The 24798-nt window shown below is 39.0% G+C and overlaps 1 protein-coding gene across 2 annotated transcripts in view; it reads left to right on the plus strand.

Moving 5' to 3' along the window:
* The window catches only part of SYT16 (synaptotagmin XVI), a 115185-nt gene extending 90552 nt beyond the window's left edge, over positions 1-24633 (plus strand). The window contains exons 5-7 of one of the 2 annotated variants that reach the window (XM_011978275.1): positions 3804-4244; positions 7158-7347; positions 23316-23868. In XM_011978275.1, the coding sequence (XP_011833665.1) occupies positions 3804-4244; positions 7158-7347; positions 23316-23629 (945 nt within the window). In that variant the 3' untranslated portion in view covers positions 23630-23868. Of the gene's footprint in view, positions 1-3803; positions 4245-7157; positions 7348-23315 lie in introns of both variants that reach the window. The other variant, XM_011978274.1, reaches the window with a different exon arrangement.
* Positions 24634-24798: the final 165 nt, after the last annotated feature.

Genomic DNA, 24798 nt, shown 5'->3' on the forward strand with positions numbered 1-24798 from the left:
AGTAGAACTTCAAATCCAACACGGAGGCAGTTCCCGTAACTGCCTGCTTTGCAGGCTTAGCTTGCCTTTTAAGAATTGATTTATTTGCCTCTTAGCTGTATTGAGAACTCTGTCTTCCCCTGTGTATCTGGCATCAGGAACATATTGTAGGCCTGTTTGCTTTAGGCCACACAGATGACATCAACACTATCTTACTAAAACAGAAAGGCTTTCAATTTGACAGAAAATCTTTAAACATACATGGGTTTTGACAATTTCACACAAGTATTCTCATCTTAAGGAAAAGCCCAGGATATTAGAGCTCAAGGAATCGTTTATTTTGTCTCAGAAGGAAACTGGTCGTGCAGTGTGACTACCTGTTAGGTGGATGGATTTTTGAGCTCTGCTTTTCTCTGCTGGCAAAGGCCGTTGGCTTTTGCCTGCAGACCCAGGGCTTGGCAGGAAAGACAATGGGAGTGTGGCTGGTGATTTTGAGCACACAGGGAGACAGGTGTCCCACTTTTCATCTCTGCTTTCCACTGATTAATTGGTTGGCCTTGAGAAGTTAATTAAAATCTGCCAAATGGGGATAAGAATGAAGAGATTTTTACCTTGCAGGAAGGTCAGATGGATTAGTGGTGTTAACAGTACCCACATGAGGAGCTCCTTCAGTTGCCTAGTGAGAGGTAAAGTGTATTGAAATAATTAATTGCTATGAAAATACCAACATTCACAAATCTTTTTCTCAAATCAACCCAGGCAGGGGCCACAAAGCCCAGTTTTTATGGCCACAGCTTGAATTGGCCTATCCAAAGCCCAGCCATTGGCAGGATCTGTGCCTTATTCAGAGGCATTCTTAGGACAGTCAGGAGCTCTACTCAGGACTCTCCTAGAAACCTGCAGGTGCAGTGAGCATTTATCTGAAGAGATAGCCTGATACGTAAGTGGAGAGAGTTCCTCATTCACTAAAATATTTTTACCTTGGCATTGAAGTTGACAAAACTAAGAGCTATTAACTAACATTAAGAGCAGGGGCCTCAAAGGATGTAAAAACCACAGATAGTGTGATTCCAACCTCCACCTTCCGTCTTCTCCCCTCTTCATCTTGTGCTCTCTCTCTCGTGCATGCTTTCTCTCTCTCCCTCTCTCTCTCTATATATATATATGTGTGTGTGTGTGTGTGTGTGTGTGTATAAATAAAAATTGTTATGCCTGAAGGTTTGGGGAAGAAGAAAGGAGACCATATGGTTCAAAATAAGGTTTGGGATTTTGGGATTTTGAGTATTGAATACAAGTTAAGGCAGGCCCGGGACTCAAACTGCCAGGGAATGAGTCCTGGATAATCTTGTCCGTGAATATGATCTGGGCTTGTGGGGAAAGAGCGTGTTATTTAGTCTTTCTAAGCTTTAGTTTCTTCCTTCATAAAATGAAGATATTAAAATACCTACCTCATTACATTGATGTAAATATTCAAAAAGTTTATGTTTCTTAGTTGGGTTCCTCAAAAAAACAGAGCCTAAGTAAAGGCTTTGTTCTCTACTTTGGGAGTGCAACCCCAGGAAACGAAAGTGCGAGACAAGGGAAGTAAGGCAGGGAAAAAGGGAGATCAAGTATGAGAATACACAGTTGAATTGGCCACCACTCAGTATGGCTAATTGCTTGATCTTGTGTGTCCACACTCCAAGAAGCTGTGTGAACTGATAGGACAACTGACTACGGAGCAAAAAGTAGACTTTACATATATTAGTATCAAGCAGGATTCTGCAGCTGTCTAAGCTTTGGTGGTCAACAGAAGGACCAATGATAAGAGATGAGAATTATATTGTGTGGGTAGAAGGTAAGACTTTATTGAATTGTTCCAGACTGAAACTACTTAGAGCCCAGATAGGCTGTGCCTTAGGGGAAGATGGAACATGAGGTAAGGCCAAGAAGATCTGAAGTGTTTAAGAGCCAGTTTTTGTAGCCTGTAAAGGATTTGATATGGTATTTGGCATAAGAAACAGCATAGTAGATGTTAGCTATTATTACTTATGGTCAGAAATGCAATACAGAGATGAACAAGAGTAGGCTAAAATAGATGGGAGTTTTAGGAAGAGACAAGGGAGTTTGAGAGAAGATTCTGACTTGATTTTTGAGTTGGCCTAAATCCTTGGAGACTTGCTTCTAATATATATACACCAGTCAGTTGTTTTCAAAAGTCTCTATAGCAACCACTTTTATCACTTGAAACTAAGTACCTCTGAATAGAAACACTCACGCATGATTGCATGCTCAGAGGAAAGGATATAAGAAGCTTCACTTATTTTACAAGAAATCTAAATTTTCTTGTAGGCTAATTTGAATCTTAAAAGAAAAGGGTATTTATTAGATGTCTACTATCTGTCAAGTCCTCTACCTTTTACAACATCCCTACACAGAAGGTACCATCTTCATTTTACAGTTGAGGAAAATAGAACATGGAAAGGATTAAATAACTTGCCCAGTGTCATAGAGCTAGTCAAGAGTAGGCCTGGGCTTCCTAGGGAAATATGAACCCAGAGAACCATGAGCTTTCACCCAGACTATGTGGGAAAGTTTCACTGATGGATGCATATTTTGAGGCATTTTATTATAATTTGAAACGAGATCTCTAAATTAGCAAGGTCTGGTGTTCAATTGCATAAATAAGAACTGGTTTGCAATAAGAATCAGTTCAAAGTTGAGTTACAGGTGAGGATCCTGCCTTCAGAGGAAAACAGAATTATTTTTGACATTATTTATAATTTGTTAGTGGGGTGGTTCATTATAATAACTGCAGGTCAGCTCAGTTTTCCCAGTAAGGTCATCAGATCTGAGTGGCTGCAAGTAAATTGCTGTCCAAGGGTGACATTCCATAAAGAGAGATGTGTGTTTGAGAATAGGTAGCACCAGTTCAGTGGTGGGAATAGATATTGATGCAGTCTGGCCTGAGCCAGGTATTTTCACATCAGTGAAAACCTCACAACAACACACCAGCAAGCAGGCACATTAATGTGCGTTTTTAAGCTTGAATACAGAGAGGCTGGTCTATTTGGCCAGGGTAAAAAAGCTAGTCAGTGCTAGAGTTATGATTTCAATTTAGATGTTCTGGCTCCAGGCTCAGTGTTGCTGTTTACTAAAGGGCTGTGGAGGTGTCCTCCTAAACCCTTGCTGCTCAAAGTGTGAGGCGAGGCTAGTAGCATCAACATCCCTTGCACACGTCCCAGAAATGGCAGAATCTCAAGCTCCACTCCAGACCTACTGAGTCAGAATCCTCAGATGATTTAGGTCTACATTAAAGTTTGAGAAGCTCAGCCCTAAACCTTTTCTCTCACGTAGATTGAAAATATACTGAAGCATCACCTTCCTGGGACTCCCATCAAAATTCTTGTCTGTGGAAAACTCTTGCCTGTGGAGAACAGGCTCAGGCTCAACCATCTGTATTTAGGGACACAAGGAAAAGTCTCCTATGGACAATTGCCTGTTGACTTAATTTTAGATTTAGCATCTCAGTTGGTTTCAATGATCCTGGGCAATTGTGCTTTTTGAGAGGCAGTGTATATGAAAACACTTTGCAAAATATAAAAGCTTTAGTTATCCATTCCAAAAACATTCACGAAGGCGCGCCATATGCTAGGCACTGTGCCGTCAAAGAATTCACAGTTTAATGCAGCGACAGACCAGTAAATAGACCTGTCTGATATAGAGGGAATACACTGGCAGTTAGAAAGCAGGGATTCTGAAGGAGCACAAAGGAGCACCAACTGGCCAAAATGTAATTGGGTCTCATCATTTCCGTTTCTAATTGTTTCCTCTGCCTGCAACAGGAACAGGACAGGACCAATTTGCAGGTGCCATCCGGAGTCTCAGAGCCCATCTCAAAGTGTGGTGACCTAGATGTCATCTTTGAATATAGAGCCTCCAGCCAGAAGCTCACAGTGACCATTGTGAGGGCACAGGGCCTCCCAGATAAGGACCGAAGTGGTGTCAACTCCTGGCAAGTTCATGTAGTGCTGCTGCCTGGTAAGAAACAGAGGGGCAGGACGAACATACAGAGAGGGCCCAACCCCGTCTTCAAGGAGAAGGTCACCTTCGCCAAGCTGGAGCCCAGAGACGTGGCTGCCTGTGCTGTCCGCTTCCGCCTGTACGCTGCCCGGAAGATGACCCGAGAGAGAATGATGGGAGAGAAACTATTCTATCTCAGCCACCTGCACCCAGAAGGGGAAATGAAAGTGACTCTGGTTCTGGAGCCAAGAAGTAATATAAGTGTGAGTATGTTCAATGGTGCTGCTAATGACGTGGTGTGTTCGAAGACCTGGGATTGTTAGCCCTTGATTTAGTACATTCAGTCTGTGAATTCAGAGACTTGAATTTAATTTTCCATTTGGCTCTCCTCACCCTTGTAAGCCATGATTTGCACTTCATGGTACAATGGGTCTTTCATGCCTGTCTTCCTGATAACCTGATGGATAAATGCCCTGTCCATTTTAGGACAAGATAGTAGCAGTGTGGTAGAGGGCATGGAGAAAAACAGGGAAGGTGGCTTGGCCTTCTGGTTTGTGGATAACTGATCCTACTCCTACCCCCAATCTGCATCATGATGAATCTCAGAGATGGGACTTTCTGGACAAGGTTCTTCACTGGTATGCTGGGGCAGACTGAGATAGCAGCCCAGACCTTCAGCTGCCTCCGAAACCTTTCATTTGTATTAGTACAGTCTTCCCTCATACCCCATTTCCCTGCTTGCCCCAGAGTTTCAAGGAAGGGTGTCATAATTTACATGTCTACAGGATGGGCAACTCACTACTGCTGTGGGTTATATGTCATGTAGTATGCCCATCTCCTTTTACAAAACCATGTTAACAGATCAGGGAGCTCTCTAGGCTTTGGGGTCAATCAGTCATTCATTCAGAGATGTTTACTGTCAATTATGGTACAGGCAAAGTGGATGCAGGAAAGAACTAAGCAGGCGATGCCTCTGCACTTGGAGAGCTTGCAGTCTAGTGGTGGCCAAGTAGGCAAGGAGAGAGAGTGATAGGCTGCTCTTGTTTAGAGGATCAGAGAAAGTTTCTCTGAGGTGGTGATGAAACACCAGAACTCACAGCATCGAGAGAGAGAGGCTGGTGACGTGAGGAGGATGAGAGTTCCAGACAGAGAGAACAGCACAAGCAAGCAGTCAGGATGTGGGGTGGCCGGGGGAGGGAGGAAGCTTGTCATATCTGAAGAAGAACAAAGGAGACAGAAAGGCTGGACTGTAGTGGTGGCAGGTTGATCTACTTAAATGTCCAATGATGTCTCAAAATTAACATCTTCAGGCTTGAAATCCTGATTTTTGCCTCCCTAAATCTATTCCACCTGCAGTCTTCCCCATGTTACTTAAAGGCAGTTTCATTCCTCCAATTGCTGGGTTCAAAAATCTCAGAAATCATCTGTGACTTTTCTGTTTTCCACCTGAAATCCTATGGGCTCTATCTTCAAGTACAACCAGAACCTGGCTCTCTGCTGGATTACTGAAATAGCTGCTCAGTGGTGGTCTTTCCACTTCTGCTTTTGCCTCTACAGACTCTTCTGGACGTGGGAGCCAGAATGAACCTTTTAAAGTATAAGCCAGATGATGTCTCATCTCTGCTCAGATCTCCCTTTTTTCTTAATATCTGAGTAAAGCACATCTGAAGTGATGGAGAACAGAATGCACAGGAGATCAGGAGGGATCCTGCATGATAGAGCTGGGGAATGGGGATGATCACACCCATATTTCTGCTTGCTAGGCCCTATGCTGTGTGCTGGGGGCACAGAGTTGAATGGGGAAAATGAGCTAGTGTAAAAGAACTTTGCAGGTGAAAATCTTTCATTTTGTTGAGCATAGTTATGTGCCAGACATTAGGCTATGCACCAGGGACTGAGAGATTTATACGGATTCAGAATTTGATGGGAGAGGCAAGCAGTGAGTGACAGGTGCCACAGCGGGAAGCTTTTATAGAAGCACTGGAGTGGGAGTGAGTCTCACTTAAAAGTAAGCAAATATTTCATTGTTGAATTCTTATCTTCTAGACAGTAGGGTCTGTAAGGCATCTATCACAACCACCTAGCCCTACCGTTTACAGATTGTGTTCCATAAAGCCTCCGGGGCGGCGGGGCGGGGGGTGGCACTCTGCCGAGATGTCTGTGGTTTGGTAAACAGGATATTTTCCTGCAGATGGGCAGAATATTTGATTCCTTTTATTGGTTCTGATTATTGAGTTTCTGGTCAGGAGTTTGAAGAAATGATTTTAGACATTGAGAAGAAAAGGTTAAGCCAAATCGAATGCCCTTGTTTCTGGTGGAAGAGATGGTGTTTCAGGGGGACAGGATTGCCTGCCCCTACAGGGCTGATTGCTACTCCCGTGCCTTGAGTGACAATCAGTGTCCTGCTCAATTTTGCGCTCCTCCTCCTGATGTGCCCGTGCCTGGTGGGGAAGGGTAGGTGCTCAGGAGAAGCGTGCCCATGGATAAACATGACAGAAAGCGCAAGTTCTCCTGGGCTCACTTGGTGCCTGCCAGGTCGCTGAGACCCACAACCCATGTGTTGGCTTTTTTCTCAAACAGTTGTAAAAGTGCTCATTTGTAATGTAAGTTATTTCTTTAAAAGGCATAATTTGGCACCTGGCATGTATTTAACAACCTTAAGCAGTACTAGGAGCCAAATGTTCTATGTGGGGGTAGATATCCAGTGGTCGTTTCTTTTATAGTTAAGACACAACACCTCCTGTATTGCCATATTCATCAAGGAGCTGCAGAGAACAGAAACAAACCTCAGGCCTGGAGTGAAGGGGTTCCTTAGAAACATCCAAGCACAGATTACACAGGAGGGAATTTGAGTCTATATTGAATGTATTATTAACTCTCCTTGTATCTTAGAGGGTTTGATTTACACTAGTAATAACGTCTTTGTCCGTTTTGTCTTTAGAGAGGAAATATTGAATGGAGACAGCTCTTGAAGCAAACATGCCAGTTCCTAATGCAGGGATCTCATCCATGACTGTGCTCCCGGGGCCATTGTAATTCACACCGAGTGCACCCTTAGTCATCTTTGGCAGTCATTGGGGATTGGGTCACAATTTCACCAAACATAATATCGGCTTTCTCTAAAAGAGAGTAGTGCAGCGTGGGCCAATGGATTCTTTGTTGTTCTTCCCCTCCAGAGTGGAGGGTCTCCGCTCAGCCCATCTGCGGTTTCTCACAGTGATAGTACTTCATCCACGCAGTCGCTGTCTCATGGAGGGGCGCCAGAGCTGTTGGTGGGGCTCTCGTACAATGCCACAACGGGGCGATTATCTGTGGAAATGATCAAAGGCAGCCATTTCCGAAACCTTGCTGTTAACCGAGCACCTGGTAAGTGTGAGTCTCTTCTCCCAGCTCTGGTTCTTCCAGAGACAAATGGAAAGACCTGTCTGCTTTCATCTTAGTTCTTAAATTTTTACCGTAAAAATGATCTTATTATGACTTAGGCAAGCTTTCACAAAGAGATACCTTTGTATTTTTAAATGGCTTTCTATTTAATTAGACTTCTTTGCTATCTAGATGTATCTGGACATGAAATAGACTGGCCTGTGTGTCTATATTGTTTAAAGGAAAAGAATGAACAGCATTTTCAGCAACATAATGTGTATGGGCAATTAAAATCTGCTAATATGTCTTAGACCCTCAACTTTAAAGAAAAAGAGCTCTGGCTTTGCAGTAGGGCAGATCTGGGATTGAATTCTAGCTTTACCTACTACTTAACCACTAGCTTTGATCTGATCCTGTGCAATTTATCCCTTTTCAGAACACAGCTAACTCATCTGACAAAAAAAGATATTAATAGTACCTTCCTGATGGAGTTGTTTTGGAGTTTAAATGAAATGATTTATTTAAAGCATTTAGTACAGTGCCTACCACATAGTGAATGCACAAGAAATGTTAATGGTTATGGTGGTGACAGAGAAAGGAAGTACAGGAGGCAGATCTGCGGCAATGCAGGACTGGCTCTCCAGGGAACTGCCACTTTTGAGATTGTCACTGGAAAGAGGGGTTCAAGGTATATCCCCAGAGCTGCAGTCCAAAGTTCAGAAAGCCACACTCAAAAAGCTGCTGTTTTCAGTTGCCTCAACAGCCTCTCACCATCTAGGAAGTCCGAGACTGAACATTAGAAGCATGCTGTTAAAAAGTTAGCTTACCTTTTTATGATCTTGTTTTTCAGCGAAAAAGCTTGAAAGGGGGTTTCTCTTTTGCTTCTGCCTTCTGGACCTCATGCAAACACACCTAATTGGAGGACTTAATTTGGATACGGAATGCTAGCTGCAAGAGAGTCTGAAAATGTTGTTGAATTTCTAGTCTTTCAAGTCAGGAAGGTAAACTAGAAGGGAGTAGAGTGGAGGGCTAGGGAGCCTGCCACCATGGGCACCAAACTGTTATTGAAAGAAGGATGAAATCCGTATATTTGTGGCAGGCTGAAAGAGTCAGTGGACTCAGGCCTCATGTGTCAGCAGCAGGTGAAGAACTAGGAGTGCCACTGTAAAAGAGTTGTCTCCTACAGCTGAATCTGGGCTCTCACTCTTTTTTTGCCCTTAACTGTGCCACAGCCCACAAAAGCTCTGTGGAATGGGGGTATCTTGTTAGAACTTGTGTGAAAACCATTAGGGCAAATTAGTAAGGAATGCCCCAGCACTTTGGATAACAGAATAGACTGGGTTTATCAGCCATATTCTGTGTTGACACTCAGAGCCACGTGAGGGCTATTTAGAATGCATAATAGATGCTTATTATTAGTTGCATAGCTAGATTCTTTTTACTAGATACCAATTTGTTTTCCAGAATAGCTCTGAATTTACTAGAGATCTGTCTGGATTTACTACTTTGCCTTCTGAACTTTTGCTAACCTCTTTCCCTGTCCTTCTGAGATCTGATAAAGTCTGAACAATTTTTTAGGAACATAGTAGAGATGCAGAGAATGATGGGGTTGTGGATCACACAATCATGGCCTATTCAAGTCCATGCTGTGAAGCTTTATTTTGTATATTGGGTGGTACTAGGCAATACAGAGGAGAGGTACAGCATGGTGCTTGAGAAAGTACCAGCTGGAGGCCAACAAACCAAGGTGTGAATTCAGGCTCTGCCACTTATTGTAATAGCTGTGAGTTACTGCCTGGGTGTGGTGGCTCAATGCCTGTAACCCCAGCACTTTGGGAGGCTGAGGTGAATGGATCACTTCAGGTCAGGGGTTCGAGACCAGCCTGGCCAACATGTCGAAACCGCATCTCTACAGAAAATAACAAAAATTAGCCGAGCTTGGTGGTGCACACCTGTAATCCCAGCTACTTGAGAGACTGAGGCCAGAGAATCACTTGAACCCAGGAGGTGGAGGTTGCAGTGAGCCAAGATTGCACCACTGCACTCCAGCCTGGGTGACAGAGTGAGACTCTGTCTCAAAAAAACAAAAAACAAACAAACAAAAATTGTGTTATGAAACTGTTCTGAATCTCAGTTTCCTCATCTATAAAAAGGGAGTCGGTATAGTATGTACTTTATAAGTTTACATACCTGTAATACTTGCAAAACTGATATTGAGGATGGAACTATTATATCTTAATAAATATCTATAGAAATATGCTACAGATGAAATTCTTGTAACAAATATTTAAAACCAAATAGGAAAAAAAAGGCAAGTCCTAATTTAGAAATTGATTTTATTCCAGAAGTTTAAGACTATTTGGCATTTTGTACATGATTTGCCATAGGCATAGTGTTGCAATAAAACTTAAAATGTAACTGACATGTTGTATCTTTGCAACCCATGGAATAGAAAACAATGCTGCTGTGATGCTAGGAATTAAAATAGAAACCCAATAGTGAAGACAAAAGTTTTTTGTCTCTGTAGAATGCTGGTACTTGAGGAAAAGCCAGTTTAATTAGGAAGGGATGAGAAAGTAGAAGGTTCCTTTGTGGAGCTTCTGAAAGGGACCTCTTGGAATTTTCAAGGGCTTTAGATGTCGATGGTCTTGGTTTTTCATTATGTCTCGCTTCATTATGGCACTCACACTACTTTGACAGTTACATGGCAAGCTTGGGATACATTTTTAGTTCCCATATGGAAGAGAACAAGAGAGAGAAAGAATGAGGGGACATGAGTTTTATGAGGTAACTGAGAAGAGTTGGAAGGAAGAGGGGGAAAAGAAGAGAGGACAGGAGCCAGGAGAGGAATGGAGCTGTGAGTGGGGAAAGGCGGAGGCTGCATGCCGAGTTTACCGCTCCCCACGGCAGAGGGAGAGCCGGCGGCAGCCCGGGCCCTGCTGCAGAGTCCGCCACAGAGTCACCGCCAGCCAGGGGAGCTTGTACCACTGAGGGCCATGACATCCTGTGGTTGAGGCTTCAGTTCAGGTGCAGTTATCTCCTCCGTGACTTCAATCCTGCCCGATAGGGTGGTTATGATCACGTAAAGAATGGTTCTTAGGGAAGTGTGAAGGAAAATAGGTTGAGCCTGAGTACTGGGAACTTTTCTTCTCTTGAATATTAAGGTTTTACATGTTGCTGGAAAGAGAGACAGTGGCTAGGATTTAGAAGTGAGAATCTTTTTGCCTCAAAATATATCCTAAAACAAAAGACAACTTTGAGTTAACCAACCTGACTGTTAGATAATCTGATTTTTTTTTAACTTTTCCTCCTAAGTAAGACAGAGGAACTGAACAAACAGTAGATGAAGTTCTTCTCCTCTGTTGGGATCTTAGAAGAAATAAACCACTGAGATAGAAACCCCCTCCCCTTCTGAGGTAAAATCCTTGGGCGAGAGGGCTCCTTACTCTGATGGACTGGAGCTAGTGGGGGCAATAATAGAAATGTGAGTCTCCGCCAGCTCCAACCAGAGCCTCCACTGCACAGCCCCCAGCATGGCTAAAATGAAAAATTTGCACAAAGTATTGGTGAGGATGTGGAGAATACATTCTTGGTGGGAGTGTAAAATGAAACAACCACTTTGGGAAAAGGCGTAGAAGTTTTTTTTTATAAAACTAAACATGCACTGAGAATCTAGCAGTTACATTCTTAGGCAGTAACCTATAAGTCAAAAAAGAAAAAAAAAAGACCCATACGAGAATGTTTATAGCAGCTTTATTCATAACAGCAAAAACTAGACAGTCCTCATGCCCATCTAGAGAAGACTGAGTAAGCAAATTAAGTATACTTATATAATGGAATACTATTCAGCAATAAAAAGTAATACAATTAAACGTAGGCATTCAACAGCACGGAGGAATCTCACAAACTTGCTGAGTTACCTACCGCTTGATTCCATTGATAAGAAATTCTGCAGTAAGCAAAACTAGTGTATAGTGGGGATAAAAGCAAAGGAGTGGTTGTGTCAGGAATGGTATTGGTGCTAGGATGTACTAGGTAGGGACATGAAGAAATGTTCTAGGGTGATGGGAATATTCTGTATTTTGTTATTCTTTAAAATTTTTAATCTATATATTGATAGGGATGTGAGTTAAATGGATGTCTGCATTTGTCAGAACTTGGTGAATGGCACTGAGCTTTGTACACTTCACTATAGGTGAATTTTACCTTAAAAAAGAACTGTAAAATATTAAACTCTAGCTAATGAAATGCATGCTGAAATTTTTAGCATTGAAGAGCAACAATGGCTACAATTAAAACGGATTAATGGATGAATAGAAAACTCAAGGTGGTGGGTGTATGGACCTCCACTGTACAATTATTTCAAATGTTCTATATGTTTTAAATTTTAGATACTGGGGAATACAATCTAGTGTGGTATGAAGTAGATCAACTGGGTCAAGTTGGTAACAATAAAATATGAATCTTAGCCATGGATAGGGACTTCTGTAGTTGGCAATACTTCTTGTTTTTTTTTTTTTTTTTTTTAATTAGCGTGACATCTCCAGATGTCACTCTATTTCCCTAGATAAACCTTGGATCAGAAAGATGGGGTACTGGCCGGGCTGAGTGGCTCATGCCTGTAATCCCAGCACTTTGGGAGGCTGAGGCGGGCAGATCACCTGAGGTCAGGAGTTTGAGACCAGCCTGGTCAAGTGGTGAAACCCCATGTCTACTAAAAATACAAAAAATTAACTGGGCATGGTGGCAGGTGCCTGAAATCCCAGCTACTTGGGAGGCTGAGGCAGAAGAATTGCTGGAACCCAGAAGGTGGAGGTTGCAGTGTGCCAAGATCGTACCACTGCATTCCAGCCTGGGCCACAGAGCGAGACTCTGTCTCAAAAAAAAAAAAAAAAAAGATGCGGTACTGAGCATCTGACCCTGAGGGCATCTTCTATAGTGTCCTCCATAAACCACATCCATCACAAGGGAAAGTATTTGGCTGGGCATTCCTTCTTTTCTAACTTCATTTTTCTATATCTATCTGTCTGTCAATCATCTTTTGGTGAAAAAGCCCGTGTTATAAAGTGTTGTGATTTTTAAAAAAAATTCCTATAGGTGGGCTAAGAAAGATAAAATAGGCTATTTGGAAATTACTGTAACTAGCTGATAGAATCTATTTATAAGCAATATATAAGTGCAGTAGCAGCATGAACTTATCCTAGTGCAAATCAAGTAACAATGTGCCAAACATCACTCCAGCCATTTTCAAGGTCATGTCTCATTTAGTACACGTGATCAGTATTCAAAACTATTATTGCTATTAAGATGGTATAGAGTAGTCTACAAATCTTCTGATGGCAAATGATAACTCCAAGTCTGTCCCTGGCTAATGGTCCAGATGAAAAAACAGTGTATAGTGTCTAGCAGACATCTGAAATCCTGATGTACATTTATAAATGCTTTTGGAAAAGTTAGCAGTAAGAGATAGAAACATTTGATTATCTTTTGAATTTGGCTTCACGGGAAAGCAATTCAATAACAACTTAGCAGCTCTATTCTGTTCTTCTCCTAGTCCTGCTATCCAACTGCTGCATGGCCTCAACATTTGATTTAACCCCTCTGAATTACATTTTCCTTATTAAATGAGGTTAACAAGCTAGTGTTAAAGATATACTGCTGTGTTTCAAAACAGTTAGCTATTGTGTTGACAGGTTCTCTTTCTCCATCTTCATCTTTGCTATGTCTCCTTCTACAGTGTGCTACTGCAATGTGTATATATGTGTATATGTACACATATAACGGTCCTTGTCAAAAACTATCATTAAGATGTTCCCTCCAGTTAAAAACAAGTTCCCCAGCTTCTCAGCATGTGCATGATTAGCCACACATGATAATTACACCCCAAATCATAATACTTAACAGCAGCGGCAGCATATTAACCTTGTTAGGCACTCACAATAGCAGAGACTACAGGAAAGAAAAACAAGCAAATCAAGCTCCCTCATGTTTTGTGTGAAGAAAAAGTGGGATTCAGAAAGTGTGCTCTACAAACAGAGTGCAGGGAAAAAAAGACTCAGTGAAAATGAACATATATGAGACATATGACCTTCTTTGAGAATCCTGGTCCAGTTTTTGTTAAATATAGTGTATTAAGAGTCACTCTCTGCTCAGAATCATGGCCATTTCATATGAAAATTTAGATGAGGCACTAACTTATTGAGTGCATAGGTGATATTCCTTTTTCTACATTAACTCATTTAATTCTCACAATGATATCAAAATTAAAAAATATTAAAAGCAATAGGAAAGAAAAGATAGTTACTATGGTGTATTAGTCTGTTTTTATGCTGTTGATAAAGACATACCTAAGACTGGGTAATTTATAAAGTAAAAGAGGTTTAATGGACTCACAGTTCCACGTGACTGGGGAGGCCTCACAATAATGATGGAAGGTGAAAGGCACGTCTTACATGGCAGCAGACAAAAGAGAACTTGTGCAGGGAAACTCCCCTTTATAAAACCATCAGATCTCATGAGATTTATTCACTATCATGAGAACAGCACAGGAAAGACCTGCCCCCATGATTCAGTTACCTCCCACCGGGTACCTCCCACAACATGTGGGAATTGTGGGAGCCACAATTCTAGATGAGATTTGGCTGGGGACACAGCCAAACCATATCACATGGTATGTCAATTATATTGCAATAAAGATGTTAAAAAACCCAGTTACCTACAGAGGAATCACAGTAAGACTGAGGACAGACCTTTTAACAACATTAATAGAAACCAGAGGACAATGGGAAAGAATATCAAAGTATTGGGAGAAAAATACTCAGCTTAGCGTTTTGTTCCCCGAATGAAGGAAAAATAAAGATGTTTTCCACAAATTTGAAAGAGTTTTTCATTAGAAAAAACAACTAAATGATGCATTTCAGGAAGAAAGCAATTGGAAGTAGTGAGAAGCAAGAAGGAAGAATGAACAAATAAATTGGCTAACATGTAAGTAAATATAAGCCTGCATGGATTGCATAAAGCAAAAACAGAAGCAGTAGGAAAAATGACTAATATTGGGGGTAGTACCACAAAGTGACAATAAAATTCTAGGCAGAAATTACATAAATATGGGAAAGAGAGAGAGACTTCAGATGATTTTTGACAAGGCTGCCGAGACCATTCAAAGGGAAAAGGATAGTCTATTCAACCAATGGTACTACAAAAAGTGGATCTCAACCTGCAAACGCATGAAGTTGGATCCTTACCTAACACCATATATAAAAATGAACTCAAAATGGATGAAAGACCTAAATATAACACCTAAAACTATAAAACTCTTTGAAGAAAACATAGGGTAAAAACTTTATGACCTTGGATTTGGCAGTGATTTCTTGGATATGACAACAAATGCATAGGCAATAAAATTAAATATAGACAATTGGACTTCATGTAAGTTCAAAAATTTTGTGCATGAAAACATAATAAATAGACCACCCATAGAATGGGAGAAAATATTTGCAAATTATATATCTGATAACAAACTAATATCCAGAATATATAGAGAACTCCTAAAACTCAACAACAAAACAATGTGAGTTTAAAAAACGGATTAAAGACTTGAGTAGACATTCCTCCAAAGTTGATATATAAATGGCCAATAGAAATATGAAAAAATGCTCAAAATCATTAATCATCAGGAAAATGCAAATCAAAACTACAGTGAGATACCACCGCACACCCATTAGAATGGCTACTATAACACACACACACACACACACACACACACACACACACAATAACAAGCGTTAATGAGAATGTGGAAAAATTGGAGCCCTTGTCCATTACTGGTAGGAATGTAAAATAGTACAGCTCCTGTGGAAAATAGAATGGCAGTTCCTGAAAAGATGAAAAATAGAATCACCATATAACCCAGCAAATCCCTTTGTGGGTATGTACTCCAAGGAATTGCAAGCAGGGTCTTAAAGAGAAATTTGTACACCCATGTTCATAGCACCATTATTCCCTATAGCTAAAATGTGGAAGCAGCCTAAGTGTCCATTGAGGGATTAATGTATGAGCAAATGTGGTATATACATAGAAGGAATACTATTCAGCCTTAAAAAGGAAAACAATTCTGACATATGCTGCAATATGTATGAACCTTGAGGACATTATGCTAAGTGAAATAAGCCAGTCACAAAAAGATAAGCACTGTATGATTCCAATTATATGAGGTATTTAGAGTAGGAAAAAAATCATAAAAGCCAGTAGAATGGTGGTTGCCAGGGGGTGGAGGAGAGGGAAATGGGGAGTTATCATTTAATGGATATGGAGTCTCAGTTTTTACAAGATGAAAAGAGTTCTGGAGATGGATGGTAGTGATGTTGTACAACATTATGAATGTATTTAATACCACTGAAATGTACACTTAAATATGTTAAAATAGTAAATATTGTTATATGTATTTTAACACAATTTTTAAAAATTGAAAAAAAAAACACTGGAGAGAAATCAGAGGATATTGCAAAACCAGGTTATGAGTAAGACATATGAGAGCTGGATGTTTAGACTGATGTTGCTTCAAGGAAAAGAAATGCTAGTATTAAAATGAAGAGATTAGGAGGCTGTATGTATGTGGGAGCAGGGAGTTTATAGGAAATCTCTGTACCTTCTGCTCAATTTTGTTAAGAAATTAAAACTGTTCTAAAAAATAAAATCTATTTAAAAAATTAAGAGATTTAAAAATAGAAGAGTAGAGATTTTGATTAATTTTAGACATTAAACCAAGTGAACATATTAAAATTTTAATATTTTAAACCAATGGAATAAATGAGAATAAAGCAAATGTAACCAATTCAGTAGACAGCAGAGAAAATATTTTTTAAAGTGTAGAAAAATGCATGATAAATAGAAAGCACAAACCAAACAGTGAATATATGTCAAAATATATGAATAGTCATAATAAATATAAAGGGACAAAAATTGCTATGTGAAAGATAGATATAAGATTAGATTAAGGTCTCTCTCTTTTTCCTAGTCTCTGTCTGCCCCATTTCCTCACACTGCCTCATAGTAAAAGTACACTACAGTTTATACTGGGTTCACCTAGCTTTATAATATGTAAGGAAGGAAACCATTAATTACCAAAGAATTGGGCTTAGCTCAGGAACGCAACAATGATTTAATATTAGGAAAATCTGCTAGTGTAATTCGCCATTTTAACTGGTTTATGAGAAAGCCTTATGGTAATAACAGTAGATGCAAATAGAAGCTTTTGATTAAAAAATAAAATTTTTGAAAACATTATGATTATCTCAATAGATGCAAAAAGTTGCTTTTGGCAAAATGCACTCTTCATTACTGACAAAAATCTTAGCAGATGTGTAATAGAAGATGTATTAATATAGACTAGGCTATGATGCATCTTGTAAGATATATTAATATAGACTAGGCTATGACGATTAAACCCTGCTGACTCAGGGGCTTCGCACAGCAAAAGCTTATTTCTCCTTTGCATTACAGTCCAAAGTAGTTATGTGACTCTTCTTTAAATTGTAACTCAGGCATATAGGCACTCCCCGTTTACTGAGATGATGATATTCAAAATATGGCCTCCATTGTTGCCAAGGAAAGGGAAAATACAACATGGGAGATTTCTTGCTTGGGTGGGAGTGGTTGAATATAACCGTGATTGAAGGTGACATTTATCACTTCTCATATTCCATTTTCAGAACTCAGTCATATGGCTCAGATAATTCAAATCTGGTGTAAAGATCATACCCTTAATTTGATATTTGACCCGAATTAAATGTCACATTATTCACCTGAGAAAGTTTACTGGGCCTTTGTGGCTCAAACCCTTTTAAAATCCCTTTCTTCAGAGATCCGGAATCAATCAACTCTTCCAGCCAGGTCTGAATTTCTGTATTTTCTCTTTTTTCTTGTATACTGGTCAGTTCTTTCCCAAGCTTAACTTTTCCCCTCTTCCCCCTAAATGCAGCCAGTAGTACTGAATACATACTTCTAACATTCCATTTTTCAACTTGTTTTTTTAGAGCAAAAAACTCATTAGGCACATGTTCTTTATTCTAAATTATAGCCGGTGGAAGTTTTACCATCTCATAATATGGATTATGGATCTTCACTGTTATATCCTCTGATATTAGTTTATTTATTACCTGATACCCAACTTCTAGACCAATCTCCAATCTTATTTTATTTTATTTTATTTTTATGATAGCAACTTTCCAGTTCAGGTTAGCAATTACTGTTATCAGTCACATATTTTCAGGAAAATAGCAAATATTCTAGGTATGTTTGATTAGAAGTTACCATCAGGTTTAAACATTGGAAGACAAGGGAGTAAAGATCAGGAAGACAGTTTTCAGGAAGTTCAGGAGTATAAGGCATCACAGGAGAGATGTCAATAGGCTCTGAACTGTTTGCACACGGGACAGGTGATTTTTTATAGGGATCTTTGATCAATATCATTCTCATCTACTAATGATAACTGTGGGCAGAATTTTTTCATTGTCATCTTCTAATGCCTACACATGCCTGCAAGTGGTTCTAGAGTACTGGGGCTCACTCTCCTTCTACTTTCCTGTCTCTTGTCGATAGCTTTCTTTAGTGGAACCTTACTGATAAGAGATTAGGGGAATGCAGTTTTAAGGGTTTATATCTTTCACCTAGGAAAGATCTTAGAATGGTGGATCTGGTAGTAAATATCAATAACTAATAATGTGGTACAGAAAGAAACTTGCTCAACTTGACAGTAGATATTTTAAGGAAATCTATGTCAATTATCATTCTTAATCCTCAAATCCCTTTATAGTCAAAAGCAAAAGGATTCCCACCAGCAGTTTTGTTTACTGTTAGACTGGAAGCTTGAGACAGTTCAGTATAATAAGCAAAATAAATAAACATTTAAAGATTGAAAGGAAGAAATGAAGCTGCCATTATTTGTAGAAAATCTGATTATCAACGTTAAAAATAAATGAAAATCCATAAAGTAATATTTCTTATATAAAATCAGTTGTGTTATAATACATCAGCAACAATCAGAAAGTAGAGCTTTAAAATGTTACTATTTATAATAGGAACAAAATATCTAAGATACCAAAAGATAATAAAAGATGGATATGAAAATGATAGGAAAACAACAGAACTTTATGAAAGATACAAAGAGAAACTATACACACACACACAAGCACACACACATCTATATATACTGTGTTCATTAGCAAGAACATTCCATATTGTAAAAACAACAGTTTCTTTTCCAAATTATATGTCCAGTACAATACCAATCAGAATCCCAAGTGTTTCTTAGTATTTTTGTTTTAGTTAGTATTTTTTAATCTTGTTTTGTTTTTTACAGAGCTTGGCAAACTCATTCTAAAATTCATATGCAAGAGCCAATTAAACCAAGCAAGAGAGTAGAATAACTAAAATAGCTTTTAAAAAGATGGTAGAGGGATTATCCCTAGCAGATATCAAGACATGTTATAAAATGATGATAATAAATATTGTCAGACTTAGGGGAAGACACTGAAGCTTGGAAACTTGATATTTGACAGACATGGTATTACAAATTAGTGGGGAGATAATAGATTATTTAATGAATAATCCTTCCAATATAGAAAAAAAATTCTATCCCTACCTCACACTACATGCAAAGCTCAATTACAACTGTATTAAAGATCAAACGTGAAAAACAAGATCTTAAGATTCAGAAGATAATGTGGGAGACTATTGAGTTTGGGTAGGGTTTCTTTAAAAAAGCATCAACTTAAGACACCAATAAACCTGACTCCACAAAAATTTAAAACATTTGTACTACAAATGACTATAAATGAAGCTGAAAGGCAGGTAGAAGGTAGTAGCAATTAAGACAACTAGCAAAGATTTTGTGTCTAGAATTTGTAAAGAGCACAGTCATTCACTTCTAGGTATATCCTAGAGAAATTTTTGAATATTGGTATAATGCAAAATAGAGAAAAACATTCACTGAAATCTTTTTAACTTTTGGTAATTATAAGGAATTAAATGTTCATTAACAGAATGAAAAAATGAATTATAATTTATTAATACATTGGAACATTACACACAGAAGATAAAGTAAATGAATGACATATATGTATACATAGAGATAACATAAAAAATTATAAATTAAATAAGTTTTAGAAAGACATACACTACAATGTTAAATTTTTTAATGTGCAAAATTCTATTAAATATAGTTTGGACACCTATATTTACATCTATTTATATATTGAAAGTTTAAATACATATATGGAAATGATAAACTCCAAATCCAACATAGTAGTTACCTTTGTTGAGAAAAGAAGTTGGACAGGATCCCAAAGAGGGATGCTAAAGAATCTTCAATTGCAATGTTTTATTTCTTAAAAATCAATAAAAAGGCAGAAACATTAGTAGCATATATGACAAATTCTAAATACCCTGTCAGTTTGTGTGATATTATTTTTTATTTTCATATGTTTAAAATCATTTATACATACTAATACATTAAAAGTGAAAGTTAAATGGCCAAATTCCTTTCCTTTGCCCTGTATCCCAGAGATTCATAGTTCCTCTGACCCCCAGGCCAAGACTCAGCTCAGCAATTGGTAGAAAATTATTCTGCAAATGGGTAGGTATTTTGTGGGGGCTGTTTAACTAATGGGTACTATGTTGTTTCTTTGGAAAAATGCCTTCTGAGTTCCAAATGACATACTTTTGTGCCATAATTTGGGGATTATGTACTATTATAAATATTGTAGTACAAGTGGCATCTTCCTTTAGCAAGAAAAAGGCAAGTGACTAGTAAAACAATCGACAGGGCTGTCAAGGGATTATGACCCATTCAGTGTTTTGCTAATGGTTCTGAGTTGCTAAAGATACTATAAAGCTTTCTGAATCACCACCAGAAAAGAAATATTGCTCAGCATTGTTTCGTAGCCACAATTACCTGTTTCCAAAGATTAAAACAGAGCTTATTTAAATGGCATATTTACTTAGCTAGAGTCTTTCTCCATTCATTCTGACTGATGTTAATCAGAGTAAGTCACTGAACCCCAAAAGACCCTGGTCATGCCCCCCAACTATTCCATAGAAGCCGAATTTCCTGGGCATAGCCTCTGCACTGGAAGTTAAGAAGTAGGTGCATTATTAGTGTTAATAGAAGTTTCTCTTTTGAACTAGGACAATGAACATTTTCCTTCCTTTTGTCTGGTGTCTTCAGACTGGATTGCTTATAAGATTATTATTATTTCTCTTGTTATGCACATACAATCCAACTCCTGTGATAGTAATTTGGTAGTAAGTGGCCTTTCTCGTAATTAGAAAATAATCTTATGGCAGGATAAAGCTTGAAATTGCTCTCTCTGTGAAATGAGCATGCTTTTGTTTGCAAGATTAACTCAATTCCCACTGCTATACCTGGCAGCAGAATTGCCCAATCAGTTTGGTGACTGGATTGAACTTTTTCTACAGGAATCATGTAGCTATGCAGCTTCAGAAACACAAATCCACTCCCTCATTGTTGGTTTTCTGACAGCTTTTTCTGTAGAACAGTTTGAAAAGAAGAGAGCCCTGTTTCTGAGACAGAGAAGTGTTTTCACACCTGAAGTGTAATTTCACACCTTGTGTTTCTCAGCAGATAAGTGCATAAAATAACACATCAAACTGGAATAGAAAAAGATCAACATAGAAAGAAAACTGCAGGTTGTAATTTGTTTCCTATCTTACAATGCTCTTGGAGAGAACAGTAAATTACAGAGATCTGCGTTTAAGCTTTAAAAAGTTTGACTGGTCGTTAGGTGGGAAAATGAGCAATAACACTAACCAGCCTGCAGCGTGCATTGAACAGAATGTACAGAATGATAGAATTTGGGAAACACCCTAACATTTTGTTTTTTTAGGAGAATAATGTGCGCGTGTTAGTAGTAAAATTTGTAGGTAAAGGTCAAGACATTTATAAATTGATTTTAATAAAAATGTAATTGAGGAGATAATTATTTTATGATGGTTCCATTCAGGAACTTTAGCAAAAGGAGACCATGTTGGTAAAATTTGAATGCTTTCTTTCCTTTCTGTAATGATGCTAGTCACTGTTTTCTGGCATTCTAGTGGAGGAGTTCTACAATGAAGAGGTTTAGCTTCATTGCACAAGTTTGAAAACTTGAGACCGAAAGAAAAAGAAAGTTGAGCTTCCTGACTAGGCATGAACATTCATTACAAAATATTTACTGAAGGTCTAGCACACAGTAGGCACAAGCTTTAAGCATCAGGGGTACAGTGGTTAATATGGCAATCCCTCTGTCTACCATTGGAAAACTGCATCTTTGCAGACAAGTAAATAGGCAGTGATAATACTGGTGGTAAGTGCTGAAACAGGCTAAAACTAGGTTTTAGTGGAGACTATAAGAGGGTTATCTGAACTGGTGGGAGTGAGAGAAAAAGGTCAAAAAGGTCAGCAAATATTCCCAGATAAAGTGATATCCAAACTGAACGCAATGAACAAAAGTCATATGAGGCTGAATATTGGTCCGGATGACAGAGCACGGGGAGCATGTACAGATGAGAAAGAGAAAAAGAACAAATTGGGTTGGAGGAGGGGAGGAGGTTCAATGCAGTAGAATGCAGCGTATAATGGCAGCAGTGGTAAGCAATGAGACTAGAAGATAGGGCCAAAGAAGAAAGTCTACACCAAGAAATTGAGCTTTTATCTTGAGACTAGTGGGAAGTACTGAAGATTTAGTTTGTGTTTATTAGTGAGAGTGACATGGCCGGATCTGTATTTTACAGAGATTGCTCTGGGAGTCCCCTGACTAGGAGGTCAGTGAGGAAACGTGAGGTAATATAGGTGAGAAATGCTGGCGACCTGAGCTTACAGTGTACACAGAGTTCAGAGGCACTGGGGATGGAAAGAAGTGGGTAGATTTGGGAACCGTTTGAGAAGTAGAATCAACAGAACATGGTGACTGATTGGGTGAACTGGGAATGAGGAAGTCAGTCTTGTGAAAAATGAAGTCCTGATTTCTGACATGGATAATTTGGTGAATGATGCTACTGTTCACAGGGATAGGGAACACTGGAACAGCAAATGTTTAGAGTTGGGGGCATATTGAGTGTGAGACGAGTGTAGGATTTCAAGAGAAGAAGTGTAGTATTCAGTTGAATCTTGAGTTTGGGAGAGAAGTTGAGGCCAGACCTATGGACTTGGTAGATGTCATTGAAAATATGGGAGTGGATGAGATGATCCAAAGGATATGTAGACAGCCTGGGCAACATCGGGAGACCCTATTTCTACATAAAAATTTAAAATTAGCTGGGCACGATGGTGCATGCCTCTAGTTCCAGCTACTCAGGAGGTTGATGAGGTAGGATCACTTTGGGCCCAGAAGTCAAAGCTAGAGTGAGCTGTGATCATGCCACCGCACCCCAGCCTGGGCAACAGAGCAAGACCATGTCTGTCTGTCTCTCTCTCTCTTTCTCTCTCTCTCTCTCTCACACACACACATACATACACACACTTACGAATATGTAGAGAATGAGAAAAGAATTCTCCAATTCAGGCATAAAATAGCAATTTGACTATGAAAAAAATCATGTAGAGCAAAATGTGTATATTTATCTTGTTACATAAATAAATGTAGATGAAGAACTGTGCCTGCCCACAAACACCATTGCACATATGCCTGTGTACGTATGTATACGCCCTGTGCACGAAGAGGGACTAATGAACATCAGCAATGTGTGCTGGATAGTGAGCCACATGAAACATTAGGCACTCCAGGTAATAATTCCCTTCCTTAATAATCCATGCAAGCTGTGTTGCCCAACAGCAAGAACCAGGCTTAAGGATACTGATCAGTATGTTGAAAGGAGAAATGTGTAGCCCATATAAATGTTATGACTAGTCCAGCCAAACAGAGAGCACTAATGTTTCTTACCATTCCCACCCCACCCTTTTTTTTTTGTCTTAGATACATACGGAAAACTCTTTCTCCTCAATTCTGTGGGTCAAGAGATGTCCCGTTGCAAGACGTCCATTCGGCGTGGTCAGCCCAATCCTGTCTATAAGGAGACCTTTGTCTTCCAGGTGGCCCTCTTTCAGCTGTCTGATGTCACGTTGATGATTTCCGTTTATAACAGGCGTACTATGAAGCGTAAAGAGATGATTGGCTGGATTGCCCTGGGCCAGAACAGCAGTGGAGAGGAGGAACAAGATCATTGGGAGGAGATGAAGGAAACCAAAGGCCAGCAGATATGCAGATGGCACACTTTGTTGGAATCCTAGGTTTGCTAACCTGCATTTGTGTGCTGTGTCCACCTTGGTTACCTGTGTTGCTGTCTACTGACACCAAGTCAGTGTGTCCTGGCAAGGGTTTCAGGGTTTCAAAAACAGATTCCACTAACCCCTAGGACATTGTGAGTGGGAGTTTTGGGTTTCTCAATGGTTTGATTTGGATTTAAATATTGTAATTTTAAAAACACACATACACAGTGAAGTGTCCATATGGAAAATGTTAGACCACAATTGAGACCACTGATGAGTTAATTTGTGCCAATAGATCATTGAATTTTGGTTCAGGGTATGGGGTGAAGCTTCTTCTGCTGTCTCTGTTTGCTTAAAGAGTAACCTGAGATTGCAAGGGAGCTGTTAAATGCTACTATTTGCAACCATTTAGGTGGATGAATCAGAATTTTCTTAATATGGTACAAAAAACTCCAAAATATAGAAATGAATCAGATGCTGAGCCTCATAGAAGAATCTAACTCTAATCCATAAACTCTTATTTCACATTTTTCTCTTTATCAAAGAACCTATTTACCTAATGAGTAAATATTATAAACTTGCACTTTTAAAATAAATTTGTATTAATACCTCTTTTATCTTATATTTTGTGGTTTCTATGAGATTTGGTTAGGTGAATCATTTTGAAGCAAGAAAAGAGTTCAGAAACTACTGTTTTAAGACAACTTGTCTCCTTTTGAATATGTAAGATTTCAAACTTGTAACTTTCAAGGTTTTTATGCTGTCTTTCTCACCCAGTAAGTTCTTACAGAATAAGAAGAAAACAAAAAACAAGACTATTTCAGTCATAGATTTATTGATTTTTCTGATTCTGGTGTTCTTTTGGATTATACTTTTTCTATGTTCAATTATATATACTCGTATATTAATATTTTGAATGTACTGCATGTAAATCATGCTCTTTCTAAATTGAGTATTTTCCATCACTAGAGCATAGTAAATTGTACACTGTGGGTCTTTAATAAATATTGATTTGATTGACTCTTCAAAGTGAACATGTTATAATACCTGTGAATGGAGAAATATTTTCAGCTTGTGTGGAATAACATTAAGTTTTTCTTTGAGCATTTGAAGTGCCTATAACTGTCATTTTTTATGGCATTTGCAGCAACATATATTAGTCACTACTTGCAGTCTGGGCATGTGCCACT

Source organism: Mandrillus leucophaeus, unplaced genomic scaffold, assembly GCF_000951045.1.
Source record: "Mandrillus leucophaeus isolate KB7577 unplaced genomic scaffold, Mleu.le_1.0 Scaffold192, whole genome shotgun sequence".
NCBI lineage: Eukaryota > Metazoa > Chordata > Mammalia > Primates > Cercopithecidae > Mandrillus > Mandrillus leucophaeus.